Below are 19,808 nucleotides of genomic sequence, written 5' to 3' on the forward strand. Positions count from 1 at the left end.
GCTGTCACCTCTGGTGACACATATTGCGATTTTAAGTACCAAGAGGGGTGTTTTATTGTGGTCACTATGTGCCTACTTAATGGGTCTTAGAAAGTGTATCATTAGCATGTCCAACCTGTGGTTTTAGAGGCATGACTGTGTAGGGTGAGGCTAAATTCAACAGGTGAGTGTGTTTAAGGGCAATTTAAAGAGAAATAGGCAGCAAATGTAGCCTCAGTGGTCTGGAAATTTGGCAGAAACAATGAAGGTGGCAGAGGAATGACTGATGTTCACAATACCCCGACCCCGACCCAGTACCTTTCCCTCAGGCCCAGGCTGGGGTGGAGGCATCCTGGGCAGGCCAGTGCCCCTAAGGCCCACTCAGCCTGCTCAGGGCTTTGCAGACAGTGCCCAGGCCCACCCAAGGGCCCCCTTTGTAGGCTGCAGGGGAGGCCCGGGCTGAGGCCGTCCCCTCCGGTGGGTACTTTGACACCTCTATCGCCCCACCCCCAGATCCTGGGCTCTGGGGGCCATTGCGCTGCTGTTCCTGCTGGGCCTCACCTGGGCTTTCGGCCTCCTCTTCATCAACAAGGAGTCGGTGGTCATGGCCTATCTCTTCACCACCTTCAACGCCTTCCAGGGGGTCTTCATCTTCGTCTTTCACTGCGCCTTACAGAAGAAGGTGAGGTCGAGGCGGGGTCCTGGGTCACAGCCTCCCTTGGAGACATTTCCTGGGCATCCAGGAAAAGGCAGCGAGGGTGGAGGAGACTCAGGGGCTCCCTCAAGCCCCCAGTGAGTGCTGCAGGGCTTCTACGGTCAGGTCTGCATCCACAGGGAGGGGAGCACGAGCTCAGGGCTAGGGAGGGTTTAACCACAGGTGAAGAGGGTTCTGGAAAAAAGCAAGATACAGCAGCTTAGAGGAGTAAGAGCAGGACAGATTTGGTGATGGGGAACCCTCACCACCATGAGGGCCACGAGTCAGGCCCGGGAGGGGGAGGACTTCAGGAGCCACCCTGAGGGAGCACTGCCTGCATTCATAGTTCAGGAAATAATTGTGAATTTTGTGGTGACAGAAAGGATCTTTTTAAAATAAATGTGTAAAAATCTGAATCTTAAGAAAACATACAGGCCAGACGCGGTGGCTCACGCCTATAATCCCAACACTTTGGGAGGCTGAGGCGGGCGGATCACCTGAGGTCAGGAGTTCCAGACCAGCCTGGCCAACATGGTGAAACCCTGTCTCTACTTTAAAAATATAAAAATTAGCTGGGCATGGTGGCGGGCGCCTGTAGTCCCAGCTACTTGGGAGGCTGAGGCAGGAGAATCACTTGAACCCGGAAGGCAGAGGTTGCAGTGAGCCGAGATTATGCCACTGCATTCCAGCCTGGGCAACAGGGTAAGACTCTGTCTCAAAGAAAAAAAAAAAAAAACAAAGGACTGGGTGCAGTGGCTCATGCCTGTAATCCCAGCACTTTGGGAGGCTGAGGCAGGAGGATCGCTTAAGCCCAGGAATTCGAGACCAGCCTGGGCAACAGAGGCCCTGTCTCTATTTAAAAAAAACCAAAGGGGACAACAGTAGCCGGGGAATGTGGGCAGGGAGTAGGGGGTATAGGCAGCACTGTCAGGACTGAAGCTGGGGAGACGGAGCTGAGGCATTTGTAGAGTCAGCCCTGGCAGCAGTGTGGGCGATGGAGACTGCTGTTAGACTTGGGGAATGGTCAAGCGGGTAAGGCTTAAGGCAGGGGATGGCGGAGGCAGTGATCATGAGAATCCTGGTTGCAAGGGAGGAGGTGGCCTGTGTCCCTGCTCTGTCCATCTGTCCAACACTGTCCTGGCCCCTCCTCAGACAGATGGTCAAAGACAGTGTCTGCGTGGCCCCCACCTCACACGCAGTGACAGCGATGTCCTTTCAGGGGACCTCAGACCCCTATGTTCTGATCTGGGCCCCTCGGCTCCCCTCCCTCCAACCTCCGCTCTCAGACACCTAGGTGTGGACCTGCCTCAGAGTGCAGCCCCTGTTCTTACGTTGGCCCAAATGAGGCCTCTGATCTATTTATTTTTTTAGGTTTTTAAATTTTTTTAATTATTTTTTTTGAGACAGAGTCTCGTTCTGTCCCCAGGCTGGAGTGCAATGGCGCGATCTCGGTTCGCTGCAACCTCCGCCTCGTGGGTTCAAGCAGTTATCATGCCAAGTAGCTGGGATTACAGATGCCCACCGCCACGACCAGCTAATTTTTGTATTTTTAGTAGAGAGGGGGTTTCACCATGTTGCCTAGGCTGGTCTTGAACCCCTGACCTCAGGTGATCCACCCACCTCTGCCTTTCAGAGTGCTGGGATTACAGGTGTGAGCCACCATGCCTGGCCTCCTCTGGTCTATTTAAAATCACAACCAGTTTGGCCAACATGGTAAAACCCTGTCTCTACAAAAAAAAAAAAAAAAAAAAAAGCCGGGTGTGGTGGTGTGCGCCTATAATCCCAGCTACTCGGGAGGCTGAGGCAGAAGAATCGCGTGAACCCAGAAGGTGGAGGTTGAAATGTGCCAAGATCGCGTCATTGCACTCCAGTCAGGGTGACAGTGCGAGATTCCGTCTCAAAAAAAAAAAAAAAAAAAAAATCACAACCTGCTCCCAAGTCAGCACTGCCTAACCCCCTTTCCAGCCATAGTTTTCTCTGCAGCACGTAACACCATCCAACAGCCTGCATATTTATATATTCATCTATGTTCTGTCTCTGTCTACCGAAATATAAGCTCTCAGAGGTACGGATTTGTGTCTGTTGTCTTCCGTACCATCCCTGAGGCCTAAATTGTGCCTGGCACATAGCGAATGCTCATTAATGCTCTGTTGATTTTATGAATGAATGAAAAACTGTCAGTGGAGGTGGAGAAGAGGATGGGCCTGAGTAAGAAGAGATTGAAACCTGATCGGCTGGCTGTTGGGGGACAGGGGACAGCAAGATTTCCATGGCTTGCAAGTTGCTGAACAGGGCAACATAGTCATTGGAAGCTTGATCTCTGGCCTCCCAAGGCTGGCTGTCTTGTGACCAGCCCTGTGGTAGGCTGGATCACAGGAGGCCAGCGTCCCGACCAGCTGACTGTCCTCCTCACCCCCTAGGTGCACAAGGAGTACAGCAAGTGCCTGCGTCACTCCTACTGCTGCATCCGCTCCCCTCCCGGGGGCACTCACGGATCCCTCAAGACCTCAGCCATGCGAAGCAACACCCGCTATTACACAGGGACTCAGGTATCAGGCCAGACAGGGCTCCCTGGGGCTGAGTGTTGGAACCTAGAGCCTGAGAGGCGGGGAGTGGCTTGGCCTGGGTTTCTGATCATGATGATTGGCTGAGCAGTCTCAAAAAGACGCCAGAGGGTGGGTGGCCCAAGGACCCCCTCACATCTGGGTTGTGTCCCCAGAGCCGAATTCGGAGGATGTGGAATGACACTGTGAGGAAACAGACGGAGTCCTCCTTCATGGCGGGTGACATCAACAGCACCCCAACCCTGAATCGAGGTGAGAAGGCGTCCCTCTGCCTCTGGCGCCGGTCTCTAGAGGCTCCCGGCCGCCTTGTGACCTCTGATCCCTTGGCCAGGTACCATGGGGAACCACCTGCTGACCAACCCTGTGCTGCAGCCCCGTGGAGGCACCAGCCCCTACAACACCCTCATCGCCGAGTCGGTGGGCTTCAATCCCTCCTCGCCCCCGGTCTTCAACTCCCCAGGTGAGAGCACGGGGGAAGCATCCCAGGTTGGGAAATGGAGGGTTTGTGTCCCAAGGGACCTCCGCCTGGGATGTTCTGTGCCCCAGAACTGGAGCCTGGACTTGCATTTCAAGCTTACCCTCGCCTTCTCTTTTCTCTCCTGGCTGCCACCTGCAGGGAGCTACCGGGAACCCAGTAAGTGTGACTCTTCCCTGGGGATGTTTCTGAGGCTGGGGGAGGGACAGACAGTGGCCTTCTCAGATGCCTCACTTGAGGAGAACTCGGGATGCCCTTCCCATGCCCACATCTCCCCACCCCCCGACACACAGCCTCTGGTTGGCAGCCGAATGGAAGATAATGGATGGTGTTCATTGAGTTTGGGCCGTTAGGTGCTGAGGGTCTGAGCATAGGAAAGGGATCCTGTCGCCCAGGCCTCCTCACACTGCTGAGATTCTGAGCCTCCAGCTGAGGATGAGACCCTGGGGGAACTGGTCCTTGTCCCCTACCTTTCATCAATCCACTGCTGGGCTGGTGTCTCTACTGCCAGTGAGGGAGAAAGGGGATGTGAGACCAGAGATCCAGGGGGTAGGGGGAAGCCTACGGAAAACCAGCAGGAATCGAGCCCCACTTCACACAGACCGCATCCCCTCACTAACCCCTAGTGCATCCAGGGCCCCTTTTCTACCTTACCAGCCCCTTTCTGCCCTGCAGAGCACCCCTTGGGAGGCCGGGAAGCCTGTGGCATGGACACCCTGCCCCTGAACGGCAACTTCAACAACAGTTACTCCTTGCGAAGTGGGGATTTCCCTCCCGGGGATGGGGGCCCCGAGCCGCCCCGAGGCCGGAACCTAGCTGATGCGGCGGCCTTCGAGAAGATGATCATCTCGGAGCTGGTGCACAACAACCTGCGGGGGAGCAGCAGCGCGGCCAAGGGCCCTCCACCGCCTGAGCCCCCCGTGCCACCTGTGCCAGGGGGCGGGGGCGAGGAAGAGGCAGGCGGGCCCGGGGGTGCTGACCGGGCTGAGATTGAACTTCTCTATAAGGCCCTGGAGGAGCCTCTGCTGCTGCCCCGGGCCCAGTCGGTGCTGTACCAGAGCGATCTGGACGAGTCGGAGAGCTGCACGGCCGAGGACGGCGCCACCAGCCGGCCCCTCTCCTCCCCTCCGGGCCGGGACTCCCTCTATGCCAGCGGGGCCAACCTGCGGGACTCACCCTCCTACCCGGACAGCAGCCCTGAGGGGCCCAGTGAGGCCCTGCCCCCACCCCCTCCCGCACCCCCTGGTCCCCCCGAAATCTACTACACCTCGCGCCCGCCAGCCCTGGTGGCCCGGAATCCCCTGCAGGGCTACTACCAGGTGCGGCGTCCTAGCCACGAGGGCTACCTGGCAGCCCCAGGCCTTGAGGGGCCAGGGCCCGATGGGGACGGGCAGATGCAGCTGGTCACCAGTCTCTGAGGGGACCTCATGGACCAGGGGCTGGTGGCCCAGGCCAGGGAGGGAACCCTGGGCAGGGCTCTGGTGGGAGAGGGAGACAGATGGAGGCAGTGGCTGGTGGGCCACTCTCTCCAGGTGCCCCTCAGCCATGGGCCCTACAGTCCCCTCAGGGGACTCTGACCTGGGGGCCTGAGGTGCCAGGGTTCACAGACAGGGTTTCCCACCAGCCACACGCACCAGCTCTATTTGGGGGAAGTGTAGTGAGGAGGAGCCCAGAGGTCCCCAGGGGAGTGAGGAGGGAGAACTTGGAAGGGTGCAGCCCACTTCCAGACTCTCCACTCTCCCACCCTTCTACGCCGTGAAGGGAAATGAGGGCTTTAGTTTCCCTGGGCGGGAGGGGCAGCTTCTGAGGTTGCCAAAGGCCCCCACTGGATCGAACCTGTCAGCTGCTCCTCTCCGCAGCCAGAAATGCTGCCGGCTGCACCCAGAGGGAGCAGTGAGGCAGGACAGATGGACAGGTTCCTCCTGTGCTACAGTTCCTTGCTCCCTGGAGACTGGGAAAAGGCCACAGGGCAGGGGGACTGGGCGGTGGTGGCTGGTGGTTTAAAGGTCGAACTTTCTCTGAAGCTCCTTTCCCCTTGCTCTTGGTCCCTGCCCCCCAAGCAAGCCTGCCCCCTCTGCCTCCCAGTGCACCCAATGACCCCCTCCCTTGGGGCGACTCCTGATGAAGCACAACTCCCCGCAGGGCCCCCAGCCCACAGGGGTGGCCATATTTGGGCAGTTCCCAGTCCTGTGGGCTCGGCTATCTGGGGAGCAGATTTTGGGTCTGGATCTCCCTGGGGAGTGGGTCCTGGGCTTGGATCTTTCCCTAGGGGGCCCTCTTACTCCTTCCTCTCTCCTCCTCCTCCTTCCCCATTGCTGTAAATATTTCAACGAAATGGAAAAGAAAAAAAAAAAGACAAAAAAAAAAAAAAAAGACAAAAAAAAATCTCATCACTTGAAGCCACCGGGAGCCTGCGGCCCGGGCCAACCTGGGCTTTCTCCGGAGCAGAGCGGCGCTGCCGGCCCGGCAGCCAGGACTTCTCCGTGTACGTGCATCCCCAGTCCCCGCCGGGGCGGGCGGGCCGCCAGAGCAGCTTTTTACAATCCAGAGACAGAAAACAAAATCTAGATGCAACAGCGAAACAAAGAACCCATTTCCTTCCTGGCACCCGTTTCTGTCCCCTCCTTTCCTGCTCTGCCTGCCCAGCATCATCAGCCCTCCTGGGGCGTGTACCTCACTGCCTGCCCCAGGACCAGAGGCCTGTCTCCCCCTTCCCTCCCCATCGGCCCGGGGGAGACCCCCTCACACCCAAAGATGCTTTGTCAAGATGGCTGCGCTGTCCCTTTGAGTTCCTGCTTCTTGTATATTGCTTTGGGGACTCTAGCTGGGGAAAATGGGGCTGATTTCCCACCTAGAGAGATTGATGGCCGGGGGAAAATGGGGAGGAACTGGGGTTATGGAGGGCATGGGTACGGCTGAGGAGGGTGCTGGAGTGGCAACGTGGTCTTCTGTCTGGGGGAAGGGGCAAAGGTGAGAGATCACCTTCCCTACCCTCCACCTTCCCGCAGGGAGGACGAAGCCAGGTGCCAGGGCTGGGGTCAGGACACCCATGTGCTGGGGGGGCTTGACCCCAAATCCCAGACCCTGGAAGCTCCAGGCTTGGGATGTCTCCTGAGCACCTCTCCCAGCCCCTCCTCTCCAGCCTGTCAGCCCAGCCTCCCCAGTCCCCTCCCCTCAACTCTAGGGGTAGCATAGCCCTGAGGCCACCTTAGCCCAGCCCCTGCATTGCCATTTCCCCAGAGGTGGCCCGTCCACCTCTGCTCTGACCTCTCCCCGTCTCTTTGCCCCTCCTTCTTTTCTCACAAGTGCCATGAGTTTTCAAACATCTTCGGGTCTCAGCCTGCTGCTGCCATGAACTTTGTTGGGTTAAGGGGGAGGGGCTCTAGGAAGGAACTGGGGGGAAGGGGACAGGTAGGTGGCTGGAGGGACCCTTTTTGCTGCTAGAAAGCCCCTCCCTTCTCCTGGGGAGCTGGGGCTGGCTTGTCCCCATCAATTAGGGGAGAAGGGGTCAGACCAAAGATGGTGGTTTGTCCCGTGTAAGGGAACAGGTGTGGGGAAGAGGTGGGGTTGGGTTCCAACTCTGGCTTTTTCTAGTAGAAAGGCCTAACCCATTATACCAGAAGACTATGGGTGAAGTCTAGATGGGGAGGAGAAGTGAGGCCAGGGACAGTCTTGCCAGACGACTCTGAGGAGGGCAGGGGACAGTTCCATGGACCTTCCTGGACTGCACTAGGCTAGGAGCTCTTGTGTGGAGGGGCGGTCAGAGGTCTGTGAAGAGCGGGCAGGAGTCATGGGCAGGCAAAGAGCCGGCCCGGCCCGGGCAGCAGCCCAGCTACAGCCTGTGGCTGCCCCCGACACCAGGAGGAGGGCCGGGAGAGTTCCAGGGGGGCTGAGAGACACAGGGAGGCTCACTTCCTCCCTGCCCAGCCTTCCTTGTATTTCTCCAGACTCGGACAATCAAAGGGAGAGAGGGTGTATCAGTCCTGTTTCAGCCGGCATCGCCCAGTGGCTTCCAGGCCTCAGAGCTGTGTGGCAGGGCCCCCTGCTGGGGCTGGACACCACTGCAGTCCAGTGCAAAGCTGCCCCCAGAGCCCAGGTGTCCCCCCCCACCTAACCAGACCTGGTGCCTTGACGCCCCCACCCCAGCTGGGACGGTACAGAGAAGGGTCTTGGTTTCCTCTCCTACTCCCTTCCTTGGGCTCCTGAAATTTGCTCCTAAATCTTGTTAATTCTTTTTCTCTGGATTTTGGTTTCTTTTGGCTTTCCCTTGCCTTCCCTTTCTCTCTCTGTCTCCAACTCTCTTTCCCCACGTGTTTCTCGCTGTCTCTATGTTCCTCTTCTCTCATCCTCAACTTTCTGTCCATTCGGGCCTCCTCCCCGCCTCCCACGCCCCAGCCCCTCCCTCCTTGGTCTCCTTTTCGATATGCCAAACCAATTTTGGGTCGAGTGCATTTAACGAGAACAAAACAAAAGGCTCATAACAACAAGAACGTTTCAGAAAAAAACAAAAAGTTTAAAAAAAATTGTTGAGTCAAAAAGTCAAACAATAAAGAAATTAAGATTTCTTGGAATGACAAGAGTTGTGTGACTTCTTGAGCAGGGGAGGCGCGGTGGCTCAGGCCTGTAATCCCAGCATTTTGGGAGGCTGAGGTGGGTGGATCACTTGAGGCCAGGAGTTTGAAACCAGCCTGGTCAACATGGTGAAATCCCATTTCTACTAAAAAGACAAAAATTTAGCTGAGTGTAGTGGCAAGCACCTGTGGTCCCAGCTACTCGGGAGGCTGAGGCAGGAGAATCGCTTGAACCTGGAAGGCAGAGGTTGCAGCGTGCTGAGATCGCACCACTGCACAACAGCCTGGGCTATAGAGTGAAACTCTGTCTCAAAAAAGAAAGAAAGAAATGGTTGAGAAGATCTGCACAGGGGTGTCCCCATGGGCTCTGGTCTGTGCTTGAGCATTCAGAACCCCTGGCAGAGGCCTGGCAATTATAGAATCATTCACATTGATGAGACCTTGGTAAGTTCCTGGGCTTGGTGGAGCATTCCATGTGCAGTTTCTCTGAATCCTCACAAAATGCTCCCGGGTGGAGACACCTTTACAGATAGGAAACTGAGGCTTATAGCCCTTAGATGCATGCCCAAGTCTCTGGCCAGGCCACTGTCCCATGCTGTGTCTCACAGAAGCCCTTCTTGGCCCAGACGTCTGTCCCCAGGCTGTACTAGAGCAGAGCTCAGGAATTTTACACTGTGATGTCTCATTACAACTGCCATTCCTACACTCCCACACGCTGCTGGCATGGAGCGCTTTCAAACTTGATACGGTGGAATTGCATCATGTGTGTGTCACTTTCTCAGTTCACCAACGAACTGCCCGTGCTGAGAGAGAGGAATAACTACTCAAACTACAAGGACCAGCCGGGCGCGGTGGCTCACGCCTGGAATCCCAGCACCTGGGGAGGCTGAGGCGAGCGGATCACTTGAGGTCGGGAATTCGAGACCAGCCTGACCAGCATGGAGAAACCCCGTCTCTACTAAAAAATATATAATTAGCCGGGCGTGGTGGCATATGCCTCTAATCCCAGCTACTTGGGAGGCTGAGGTGAGCGGATCACTTGAGGTCAGGAGGCAGAGGTTGTAGTGAGCCGAGATTGCACCATTGCACTCCAGCCTGGGCAACAACCGTGAAACTCCGTCTGAAAAAAAAACAAGAAAACAAAAAAACAAAACAAAAAAAACTACAAGAATCCTTCTCCGGGCTCCTCTGACTTAAAAAGACACCTGTGTCTAGGACACCACCCACCTCCCCACAGCCACTCCTTCCCAGTCTTCGTGGCTGGCTCCTTCTCATCTGACCTAATGATGGGGAACACAGTGGCTCAGTCCTTAGACCTTTGCTCTACCTGCTCTCACTCCCTGGAAGGTCTCATCCCATCTCATGGTTTGAGATGCCACCGGGCAGGCGTGGTGGCTCACGCCTGTAATCCCAGCACTTTGGGAGGCCAAGGCGGGCGGATCATGAGGTCAGGAGTTTGAGACCAGCCTGGCCAACAAGGTGAAATCCTGTCTCTACCAAAAATACAAAAATTAGCTGGGCATGGTGGCGCACGCCTGTAGTCCCAGCTACTCAGGAGGCTGAGGCAGGAGAATCGCTGGAACTCATAAGGCGGAGGCTGCAGTGAGTCAAGATCACGCCACTGCACTCCAGCCTGGGCGACAGAGTGAGACTCCATCTCAAAAAAAGAAAAAAAAAAGAAAGAAATGTTACCTATACACTGATCACCCTCAAACGTAGCTCTCCAGCCTGAACTCCTACCTGAGTTCCGAATTTGCATATATTCACCTACCTACCCCATCTCTCTCCCTGGTATCTGGTATCTGGTATCTTCCTAATCTCAAACTAACCTGTCCTAAACTGAGACGCTGGCCTCCCCGACCCCCATCTCTACCGCTGCCACGGGAAGAACTACACGTGAGGCTTTGAGGCTTCCTCACCTCAACTAAAAGTGAGTCCATCCATCCCTTGATTCTAGCTAAAGACCTTGGAAAAAAGTAAGTCCATCCATCCCTTGATTCAAGGTAAAGACCTCGGAGCTTCCCTTGAACTCATCTTGTTTGATACCCCACATTTAATTTGACAGTAAATGTAATGGTGGCTCTAACTTCTGAATATCCAGAATTAATTAGTTCTCACCCGTCTTTCACCAGGGCCACTACAACAGTCCCCTAAATATTACAGCTCCCTTGTCCGTCTTCAGGTTTTTCTCAGCACAGAAACCAGAGTGATCTTGCTAAACATATTTTGTCCCTCCTCAGCTCAAAACTCTCCAATGCTCTCCTCTCACCCAAAGCAGAGGTCAAGGTCAACACAATGGGCTACAGGCCCTCCAACCTCACCGCCTGGCTTCCTTCCCACCTTCCCTCCACTCGCTGGGCTCAAACACGCAGGCACCCTCTTGCCTGCCTCAGGGCCTTTGCACCGGCTGTTCTCTCTGCTGGCTTGGGCCCCCTCCCCCATCCACATATCTGCAGAGTTGACTTCCTATCCTGCAGAGTTGATGAAAATGAAATCCTGCTTCCCAGAAGGCCTTCCCAAGCCACTCCAGAACTTCCTAACCTGTGCCTTGCTCTGTCTTCATAGTACTACTGGCTAGCAATTATGTTTTGCTTATTTGTTCATCATCTGCCTCTTGGCTAGAATGTAAGATGTGGAAACACAAGGGTTCTTGGTCTGAGCCTAGCACAGCATCTGGCACACACGCCATCTGTAAGTATCTGTTAAAGAATGAGAGCTGAGGCCGGGCGCGGTGGCTCAAGCCTGTAATCCCAGCACTTTGGGAGGCCGAGACGGGCGGATCACGAGGTCAGGAGATCGAGACCATCCTGGCTAACATGGTGAAACCCCGTCTCTACTAAAAAATACAAAAAAAAATAGCCAGGCGTGGTGGCGGGCGCCTGTAGTCCCAGCTACTCGGGAGGCTGAGGCAGGAGAATGGCGTGAACCCAGGAGGTGGAGCTTGCAGTGAGCCGAGATCGTGCCACTGCACTCCAGCCTGGGTGATGAGGAGTGCAAGACTCCGGCCTCAAAAAAAATATATATATACAGGCATTTAAAAACAGGCCGGGCGCCGGGTGGCTCAAGCCTGTAATCCCGCCTGGAGGCCGAGACGGGCGGATCACGCAGGTCAGGCCATGCATCGAGACCATCCTGGCACACGAGCGAAACCCTGCCTCTACTAAAAGATAAAAATCCAAGCCGGCAAGGGCGCCTGCAGTCCCCAGCTACTCCCTCGGGAGGCTGAGGCAGGAGGAATGGCGGAACCCGAGGGCCGAGCTTGCAGTGAGCCGAGATCGGGCCACTGCAATCCAGCCTCATGATAGAGCCAGGACTCCCAAAAAACAAGGATGATGGAAACTGGGAACGCCATTCCCTCAGCTGGTCTAGTTTTACCTGTGACTTGTTTTAATTCAGCATGGCTCCAAAACCTAAGATCAGTATTTCTCTGTGCCCAGCCACAGCCAACTGTTCTACACTGGAGACATGAAATGAATCTGCTAGACTTTCTGAGAGATGCTCTATGGGCAAGCATGGGGACTTTTTTTTTTTTTTTTGAGGCAGAGTCTTGCTCTGTCACCCAGGCTGGAGTGCAGTGGTGCTGTCTCGGCTCACTGCACCTCCACCTCCTGGCTTCACGCCATTCTCCTGCCTCAGCCTCTAGAGTAGCTAGGACTACAGGCGCTGCCACCATGCCCACCTAATTTTTTTGTATTTTTAGTAGAGACGGGGTTTCACCGTGTTACCCAGGATGGTCTCGATCTCCTGACCTCATGATCCGCCCGCTTCAGCCTCCCAAAGTGCTGGGATTACAAGCGTGAGCCACCACATCTGGCCTAGCATGGGGACTTTTAAGAGCAGATAATTGGCCGGGCACGGAGGCTCACGCCTGTAATCCCAACACTTTGGGAGGCCGAGGCGGGTGGATCACGAGGTCAGGAATTCGAGGTCAGCCAGACCAAGATGGTGAAACCCCGTCTCTACTAAAAATACAAAAATTAGCCAGGCATGGTGGCAGGTGCCTGTAATCCCAGCTACTCGGGAGGCTGAGGCAGGAGAATCGCTTGAACCAGGGAGGCAGAGCTTGCAGTGAGCTGAGAATGTGCCGCTGCACTCTAGCTTGGGCGACAGAGCAAGACTCCATCTCAAAAAAAAAAAAAAAAGAGTAGATAATTTTAGCCAGGCATGGTGGCTCATGCCTGTATTCCCTTGGGAGGCTGAGGTGGGCAGATCACTTGGGGCCAGGAGTTCGAGACCAGCCTGGCCAACATGGCGAAACTCTACTAAAACTATAAAAATTAGCTGAAGGTGGTGGTGCACGCCTGTAATCCCAGTTATTCAGGAGGCTTAGGCAGGAGACTTGCAACCCCAAAAGGCAGAGGTTGCAGTGAGCCAAGATCACACCACTGCACTCCAGCCCGGGTGACAGAGCAACACTCTGCCTCAAAAAAAAAAAAAAGAGTAGATAATTTTACCTATATGTGATTTGACCTCATGCTCTGATTTGAAATAGAATCCCGCATACAATGAGAGTCAAATATGACCAGTCCTTTTGTGTCTTTTACTCTCCCCTTCACTACACACAACCTAAACCCACTGTGTCTGACTGGGTGTGGTGGCTCACGCCTGTAATCCCAACATTTTGGAGGCCAAGGTGGATGGATCACTTGAGGTCAGGAATTCGAGACCAGACTGACCAACATGGCGAAATCCGGTCTCTACTTAAAAAAAAAAAAGAAAAAAGAAAAAAAAATTAGCCAGGTGTGGTGGCATGCGCCTGTAGTCCCAGGTACTCGGGAGGCCGAGGCAGGAGAATCGCTTGAACCCGGGAGGCAGAGGTTGCAGTGAGCCAAGATCACGCCACTGTACTCTAGCCTGGCGACAGAGTAAGACTGTCTCAAAAATAAAAATAAACCTGCTGTGCCTGAAAACCTCTGACCCTCAGGTGGTAGTTAGTGGCACCCATTCATCTGCACGTGCCCAGGGACAGTACGTTTATGCTGAAATGTATCATTTCAAAGTTCTTTCCTACATTTCATCTCATTTAATTCTCAGAATACATGTTTTGTTTGTTTGTTTTTGAGACAGACTCTCACTCTGTTGCCCAGGCTGGAGTGCAGTGGTGTAATCTGGCTCACTGCAACCTCAGCCTCCCAGGTTCAAGCGATTCTCCTGACTCAGCCTCCCGAATAGCTGGAATTACAGGCACCCGCCGCCAAGTGGCCAAAAAAATAATAATTTTTGTATTTTTAGTAGAGACAGGGTTTAGCCATGTTGGCCAGGCTGGTGTCAAACTCCTGACCTCAGGTGATCCGCCTGCCTTGGCCTCCCAAAGTGCTGGGATTACAGGAGTGAGCCACCAACCCAAAAAGCTACTTGGGAGGCTGAGGTAGGAGAATTGCTTGAACTTGGGAGGTGGAGTTTGCAGTGAGCCAAGATTGCACCATTGCACTTCAGCCTGGGCGACAAAGCAAGACTTTGTCTCAAATAATAATAACAATAATAATTTTTTTAAAACCCTGAACATTAAAGCATTATAAAAATTAAAAGGCGTCTGGGTGCAGTGGCTCACGCCTATAATCCCAGCACTTTGGGAGGCCGAAGTGGGAGGATCACTTGAGGTCAGGAGTTTGAGATCAGCCTGGCCAACATGGTAAAACCCCATCTCTACTAAAATGCAAAAATTAGCCAGGCGTGGTGGCGTGCACCTGTAATCTCAGCTACTCGGGAGGCTGAGGCAGGAGAATCGATTGAACCCAGGAGGCAGAGGTTGCAGTGAGCCAAGATCGCACCATTGCACTCCAGCCTGGGTGACAAGAGCGAGACTCTGTTTCAAAAAATAAAAATAAAAGTAAAAGACAAGGCTCAGATGTGAGAACAACTGCACTCCATAAGACGAAGACAATCCGGCAGAAAAGTGGGCAATTCACAGAAGGCAAATGGCCAATAAACATGTGAAAATAGCTCCACCTCAATAGTCATCAAGGTAATGCAATCCAAAACCACTAATTCCCACCATCAGAAGGACAAACATTTTAAAGTGTTACAATAGCAAATATTTATCAGGACACTGTGACCGGCCTCGGTGGCTCAAGCATGTAATCCCAGCACTTTGGGAGGCTGAGGCGGGCGGATCACCTGAGGTCAGGAGTTTGATACCAGCCTGGCCAACATGGTGAAACCCCATCTATACTAAAAATACAAAAATTAGCCAGGTGTGGTGGCGCACATGTGTAATCCCAGCTACTCAGAAGGCTGAGGCAAGAGAATCGCTTGAACCCGGGAGGCAGCAGTGAGCCGAGATTGTGCCATTGAACTCTAGCCTGGGCAACAAGAACGAAACTCTGTCTCAAAAATAAAAATAAAAATAAATAAAAGGTAAGGACACTGAGCAACAGGAACACTAATGGTGGGAGTGAGAACCAGTATCATCATGAAGAGCAGATTAGCAGCATCTCATAAAGGTGAATACTTCCAGAACCCACCGTCCAGTACTTCAACTCCTAGGTCTATCTCCCAGAGTAACTCCTATGTGTGCTCAAGGAGACATAGATACCAATGCATACTGCCACACCGTTTGTAATGGTAGAAAACTGAAAACACCCTAAATTTCAACCAAGTGAATTGATAAGTAAACACTGTCCAACAAAACTTTCTGTTCTCATGGAAATGTTCCTTATGTTCTTTATACACCATGGCGGCCACTAGCCATAGGCTCCTGCTGAACATGTGAAATGTGACTATGTGTCTGGGGAAGTGGATTATTTGTTTTGTCTAATTTTAATCTAAATAGCCCTATGTGGCTAGTGGCTACCTTATCAGCACAGTCGTATAGCAGTGAAACTAAGTGAATTAGAGCTACACACGTTTCCACATAGACAAATCTCAAAAGCATTACACTGGATGAAAAAAAGCAGGTTTCAGGCCAGGCGCAGTGGCTCATGCCTGTAATCCCAACACTTTGGGAGGCCGAGGCAGGCGGATCACAAGGTCAGGAGATCGAGACCATCCTGGCAAACACAGTGAAACCCCGTCTCTACTAAAAATACAAAAAATTAGCCAGGCGTGGTGACGGGCGCCTGGAGTCCCAGCTACGCGGGAGGCTGAGGCAGGAGAATGGCGTGAACCCGGGGGGCAGAGCTTGCAGTGAGCCGAGATCACACCACTGTACTTCAGCATGGGGGATAGAGTGGGACTCCGTCTCAAAAAAAAAAAAAAAAAAGAAGCAAGTTTCAGAAGGCAGAACCCAGTGCCACCCTAGTACTAGCTCTGTCAGGATACACCCAGGATAATCCTGCTATCAGAGGTCCCCAAGACCACACTGAGGTTCAATGACTCACTAGGAGGAGTCACAGGATTTAGCTTAGAGGTGTAGGCATGGTTGTGATTTATGATAGTGAAGAGACACAAGGCACAATCAGCAAAGGGAAAAGACGCAGGAGCTGAAGTCCAGAGGAAACCAGGACAAGCTTCTAAGAGTCCTCTCCTAGTGGAGTCACACAGAACTCCATCAATTCCTACTGCCAAGTATGACAGCACGAGGGATATGTGATCTACCAGGGAAGCTCATTACTCGGTGACCAGAGTTGTACTTGGGGGTGGTCGTGTACCAAAATGCCAGACTCCAGAAGGAGAGCAGTGTTCAACATGAACCACATTGTTAGTGGAAATAGTTTAGGCACTCATCATTTGGGGAACGGCAGGAACCCTCCCGAAATCCAAGTTCCTAGATATCAGCCAAGGGCCAATCTTTCAAACAGGCTTTTCTAAGGATAGCAGTCTCAGGCCTGCTAGGTTAACTCTAAACTGCACAGACACCAGTTATATAAAAGTATAGAACATGACAAAAACTATTGTTTAAAGATACACGCCTATATGCACAGAAGACTGTAAACACCAAATTCAGGGTTGCGGCTACATTTGAGGAAAAAGGAAGAGGAATGGGTTTCATGTAGGGTATAAGGCCCTTCAGTTGCATCTCTAATGTTTTAGCTTTCAAGCTGGGTAACAGTATTTTGCTATAGCACTTCTTATACTTTCTTGAGCATGTGTGCACCTGAACTATTACACAGGAAGAATGAACACATACCTGCTTATCACTATGTGCTACTAAGTTCATAGTTTTTTGTTTGTTTTTAGACAGGGTCTCGCTCTATTGCCTAGCTAGGCTGGAGTGTAGTGGTACGATCTTGGCTCACTGCAACCTCTGCCCCTGGGGCTCAAGCAATCCTCCCACCTCAGCCTCCTGAGTAGCTGGGACCACAGGCACATGCCACTACACCCGGCTGATTTTTTTATGTTTTGTAGAGTTGGGGTTTTGCTATGTTGCCCAGGCTGGTCTTGAACTCCTGAGGTCAAGTAATCCACTTGCCTCAGCCTCCCAAAGTGTTGGGATTACAGGCGTGAGCCACTGCACCTGGCTGGTTCACACTGAGTACTTTTCACATTCCAGGTATATGCTAAACTCACCCTTTACATAGATTTATTTATTTATTTATTTATTTATTTATTTATTTATTTGAGATGGAATCTTCCTTTGTCACCAGGCTGGAGTGCAGTGGCGCAATCTCAGCTCACTGCAACCTCTACCTCCCAGGTTCAAGCAATTCCTCTGCCTCAGCCTCTGAAGTAGCTAGGACTACAGGCACACGCCACCACGCCCGGCTAATTTTTTTGTATTTTTAGTAGAGACGGGGTTTCACCATGTTCACCAGGATGGTCTCGATCTCCTGACCTCATGATCCGCCTGCCTCGGCCTCCCAAAGTGCTGGGATTACAGGCGTGAGCCACCGTGCCTGGCCAATTTTTTTGTATTTTTAGTAGAGATGGGGTTTCACCATGTTAGCCAGGATGGTCTTGATCTCCTGACCTCGCGATCTGCCCGCCTTGGCCTCCCAAAGTGCTGGGATTACAAGCATGAGCCAGCGTGCTCGGCCAAGAAAGGTTACTTTAAATAGGGTACTTTGGGAAGTCTTCTTTCAGAGGACATTTGCGCTGAACCACAAGCGAAGAGAATGAGACAGCCATGCAATTATCCGGAGGAAGCACATTCCAGGCAGAGGGAACGGCAAGTGCAAAGCCCTGTGGCAGAAATAAGCTGGGTGTGTTGAAAGAAGGGGAATAAAGCCAGCTGGGCTTGAAAGCAGTGACAAGAAGAATGGTAGATGAGGCCTGAGAGGTCAGCTGAGGCTACCACGCAGGGCAGCCTAAGCCATAGGAAAGATCTTAGGTTTCATTCTAAGTAGGATAAGCCTTTGAAGGTTTTAAGGAGAGTAATGACATGATCTGGTTTACAAGTGAAGATCATTCAGCCAGCTGTAAGGAGAATGCATCATAGACAGGGCCACTTTCTTCATTAGCGCCACGGAAATAATGCTGGTGGCTCATGAGCTTCTCAGGGGCTATGAAAAGGTCAGGGACAGGGATAAAGGGAAAAAGTTCCACAATGCAAAGATAAAACTACAAAGTTGGAATGAATAAATATTTAAATAAGCATCTAGAAATATGACATCATGACAACTGCATTAATCATTAAATTTAGTATTCATAAGCCATCGAATTACATTTGGAAATTAGATTTTCTCAAATCACAAATATCCCCAAGTATGCAACGATTGCCAAGAAATCAAAGGAATCATAAATGTGAGCTTCCTTGAAGCCAAATAATTTCAAAAGAATATTAAAAAGCGTTCAATTTTTTTTAACAGCTAAAAAAAATTTTTCTTAATGTGAGATGTACACACCAAAAAAAAATGGGCTAGGCGCTGTAATCCCAGCATTTAAAGACAAGATAGGTGAACTGCTTGAGGCCGGAAGTTTCAAGAGCAGCCTGGGCAACAGCGAGACCCTGTCTCTACAAAAAATTTAAAAAGTAAAACAGGCAGGGCATGGTGGCTCATGCCTGTAATCCCAGCACTTTGGGAGGCCGGGGCAAGTGGATCACCTGAGGTTAGGAGTTTGAGACCAGCCTGGCCAACATGGTGAAACCCCATCTTCACTAAAAATACAAAAATTAGCCGGGCAAAGTAGCGTGTGCCTGTAGTCCCAGATAGTCAGGAGGCTGAGGTGGGAGAATCACTTGAAGCCAGAAGCAGGAGGTTGCAGTGAGCCGAGATCGCACCACTGCACTCCAGCCTGGGTGACAGAGCAAGACTCCCTCTCAAAAAAAAAAAAAAAAAAAAAAGTAAAACAAATCAGGCAATCAGGCATGGTGGCACGCACTGGTGATCCCAGCTACTTGGGAGGCTGAGGTGGGAGGATCACTTGAGCCCAAGAGTTCCAAGTTACAGTGAGCCATGATCATGCCACTTCACTCCAGCCTGGGAAACAGAGCTCTGTTAAAAAAAAAAAAAAAAAAATATCCCACAGGAACTGGATTGTTTCCAGAGGTGACTAGGTAAGAAATACTAGTGCCTTGATCAGTGCTATTCAGGCTTACGGCCTGTGATTTTGAACACTGTCCAGGGCACCCTTAGAAAGGCCTCTCTGGGGAGAGGACATTTGAACAGAGACTTGAATGACGAGAAGGCATAAGCCAGCCAAGAGCCCAGAAGAAGAGGTTCTGGGCAGAGCTTTGCACTGGGAGTGGCTTGTCAGATTTTTAACAAAAAGAGGGTTACTTAGGCTGGTTTGAAATTGGAGCTGGGTAGTTAACAGGAGACAAAGCATAGTTTCGAAGACAATGCTCTCATCCTGAGAAGTGACCTGGTCAAATGTGTTTTTGACCTTCACTGTCCAATAATACAGGAGCCACTTGTCACAGGGGTTCAGGAGCACTCAACTGTGGCTATCAAGACAGCTAAACTGAACTTTCTTTTTTAAAATTTAATTTTAATTTTGAGAGACAGGATATCACTCTGACACTCAGGCTGGAGTGCAGTGGCTGGAGCATCCTGGGCTCAAGAGATCCTCCTGCCTCAGCTTCAGGAGTAGCAGAGACTACAGGTATGCACTACCACACCTGGCTTATTCTTTTATATTTTTGTAAATATGAGGTCTTGTTATGTTGCCCAGGCTGATCTTGAACTCCTGGCCTCAAGAAATCCTCCATGCCCAGCCTCTAAAATTTAATTTTTTTTAAAAAAAGTAAATCTTGGCCGGGCGCGGTGGCTCAAGCCTGTAATCCCAGCACTTTGGGAGGCCGAGACGGGCGGATCACGAGGTCAGGAGATCCAGACCATCCTGGCTAACACGGTGAAACCCCGTCTCTACTAAAAAATACAAAAAAAAGAAACAAAACAGCGGTGAGGTGGTGAGCCTGTAGTCCCAGCTGCACCGGGAGGCTGAGGCAGGAAGAATAGGCGTAAACCGAGGTGAACTTGCAGTGAGCTGAGATCTAGCCACTGCCTCCAGCCAGGCTGACAGGCGAGACTCCGTCTCAAAAAAAAAAAAAAAAAAGTAAATCTTAAATTAAAAAAAAGATATGGCTGGGTACAGTGGCTCATGCCTGTAAACCCAGCACTCTGGAAGATCAAGGCGGGCGGATCACTTGAGATCAGGAGTTTGAGACCAGCCTGGCCAACAAGGTGAAACCCGGTCTCTACTAA

General features: G+C 52.0%; 1 protein-coding gene and 1 pseudogene across 2 annotated transcripts in view; both read left to right on the forward strand.

Moving 5' to 3' along the window:
- Positions 1-8,289, forward strand: part of ADGRL1 (adhesion G protein-coupled receptor L1) — a 63,349-nt gene extending 55,060 nt beyond the window's left edge. The window contains 6 exon segments of the mRNA XM_003915036.5: positions 493-661; positions 3,094-3,222; positions 3,393-3,489; positions 3,569-3,697; positions 3,854-3,871; positions 4,388-8,289. Of these exon segments, the coding sequence (XP_003915085.2) occupies positions 493-661; positions 3,094-3,222; positions 3,393-3,489; positions 3,569-3,697; positions 3,854-3,871; positions 4,388-5,130 (1,285 nt within the window). The 3' untranslated portion in view covers positions 5,131-8,289.
- Positions 6,524-8,289, forward strand: LOC108583242 (annotated as a pseudogene). Its single transcript, XR_001897632.3, has one exon. The product of XR_001897632.3 is annotated as an uncharacterized LOC108583242 (transcript).
- Positions 8,290-19,808: the final 11,519 nt, after the last annotated feature.

The sequence above is a fragment of the Papio anubis genome, chromosome 20 (genome assembly GCF_008728515.1).
Source record: "Papio anubis isolate 15944 chromosome 20, Panubis1.0, whole genome shotgun sequence".
Taxonomy (NCBI): Eukaryota; Metazoa; Chordata; class Mammalia; order Primates; family Cercopithecidae; genus Papio; species Papio anubis.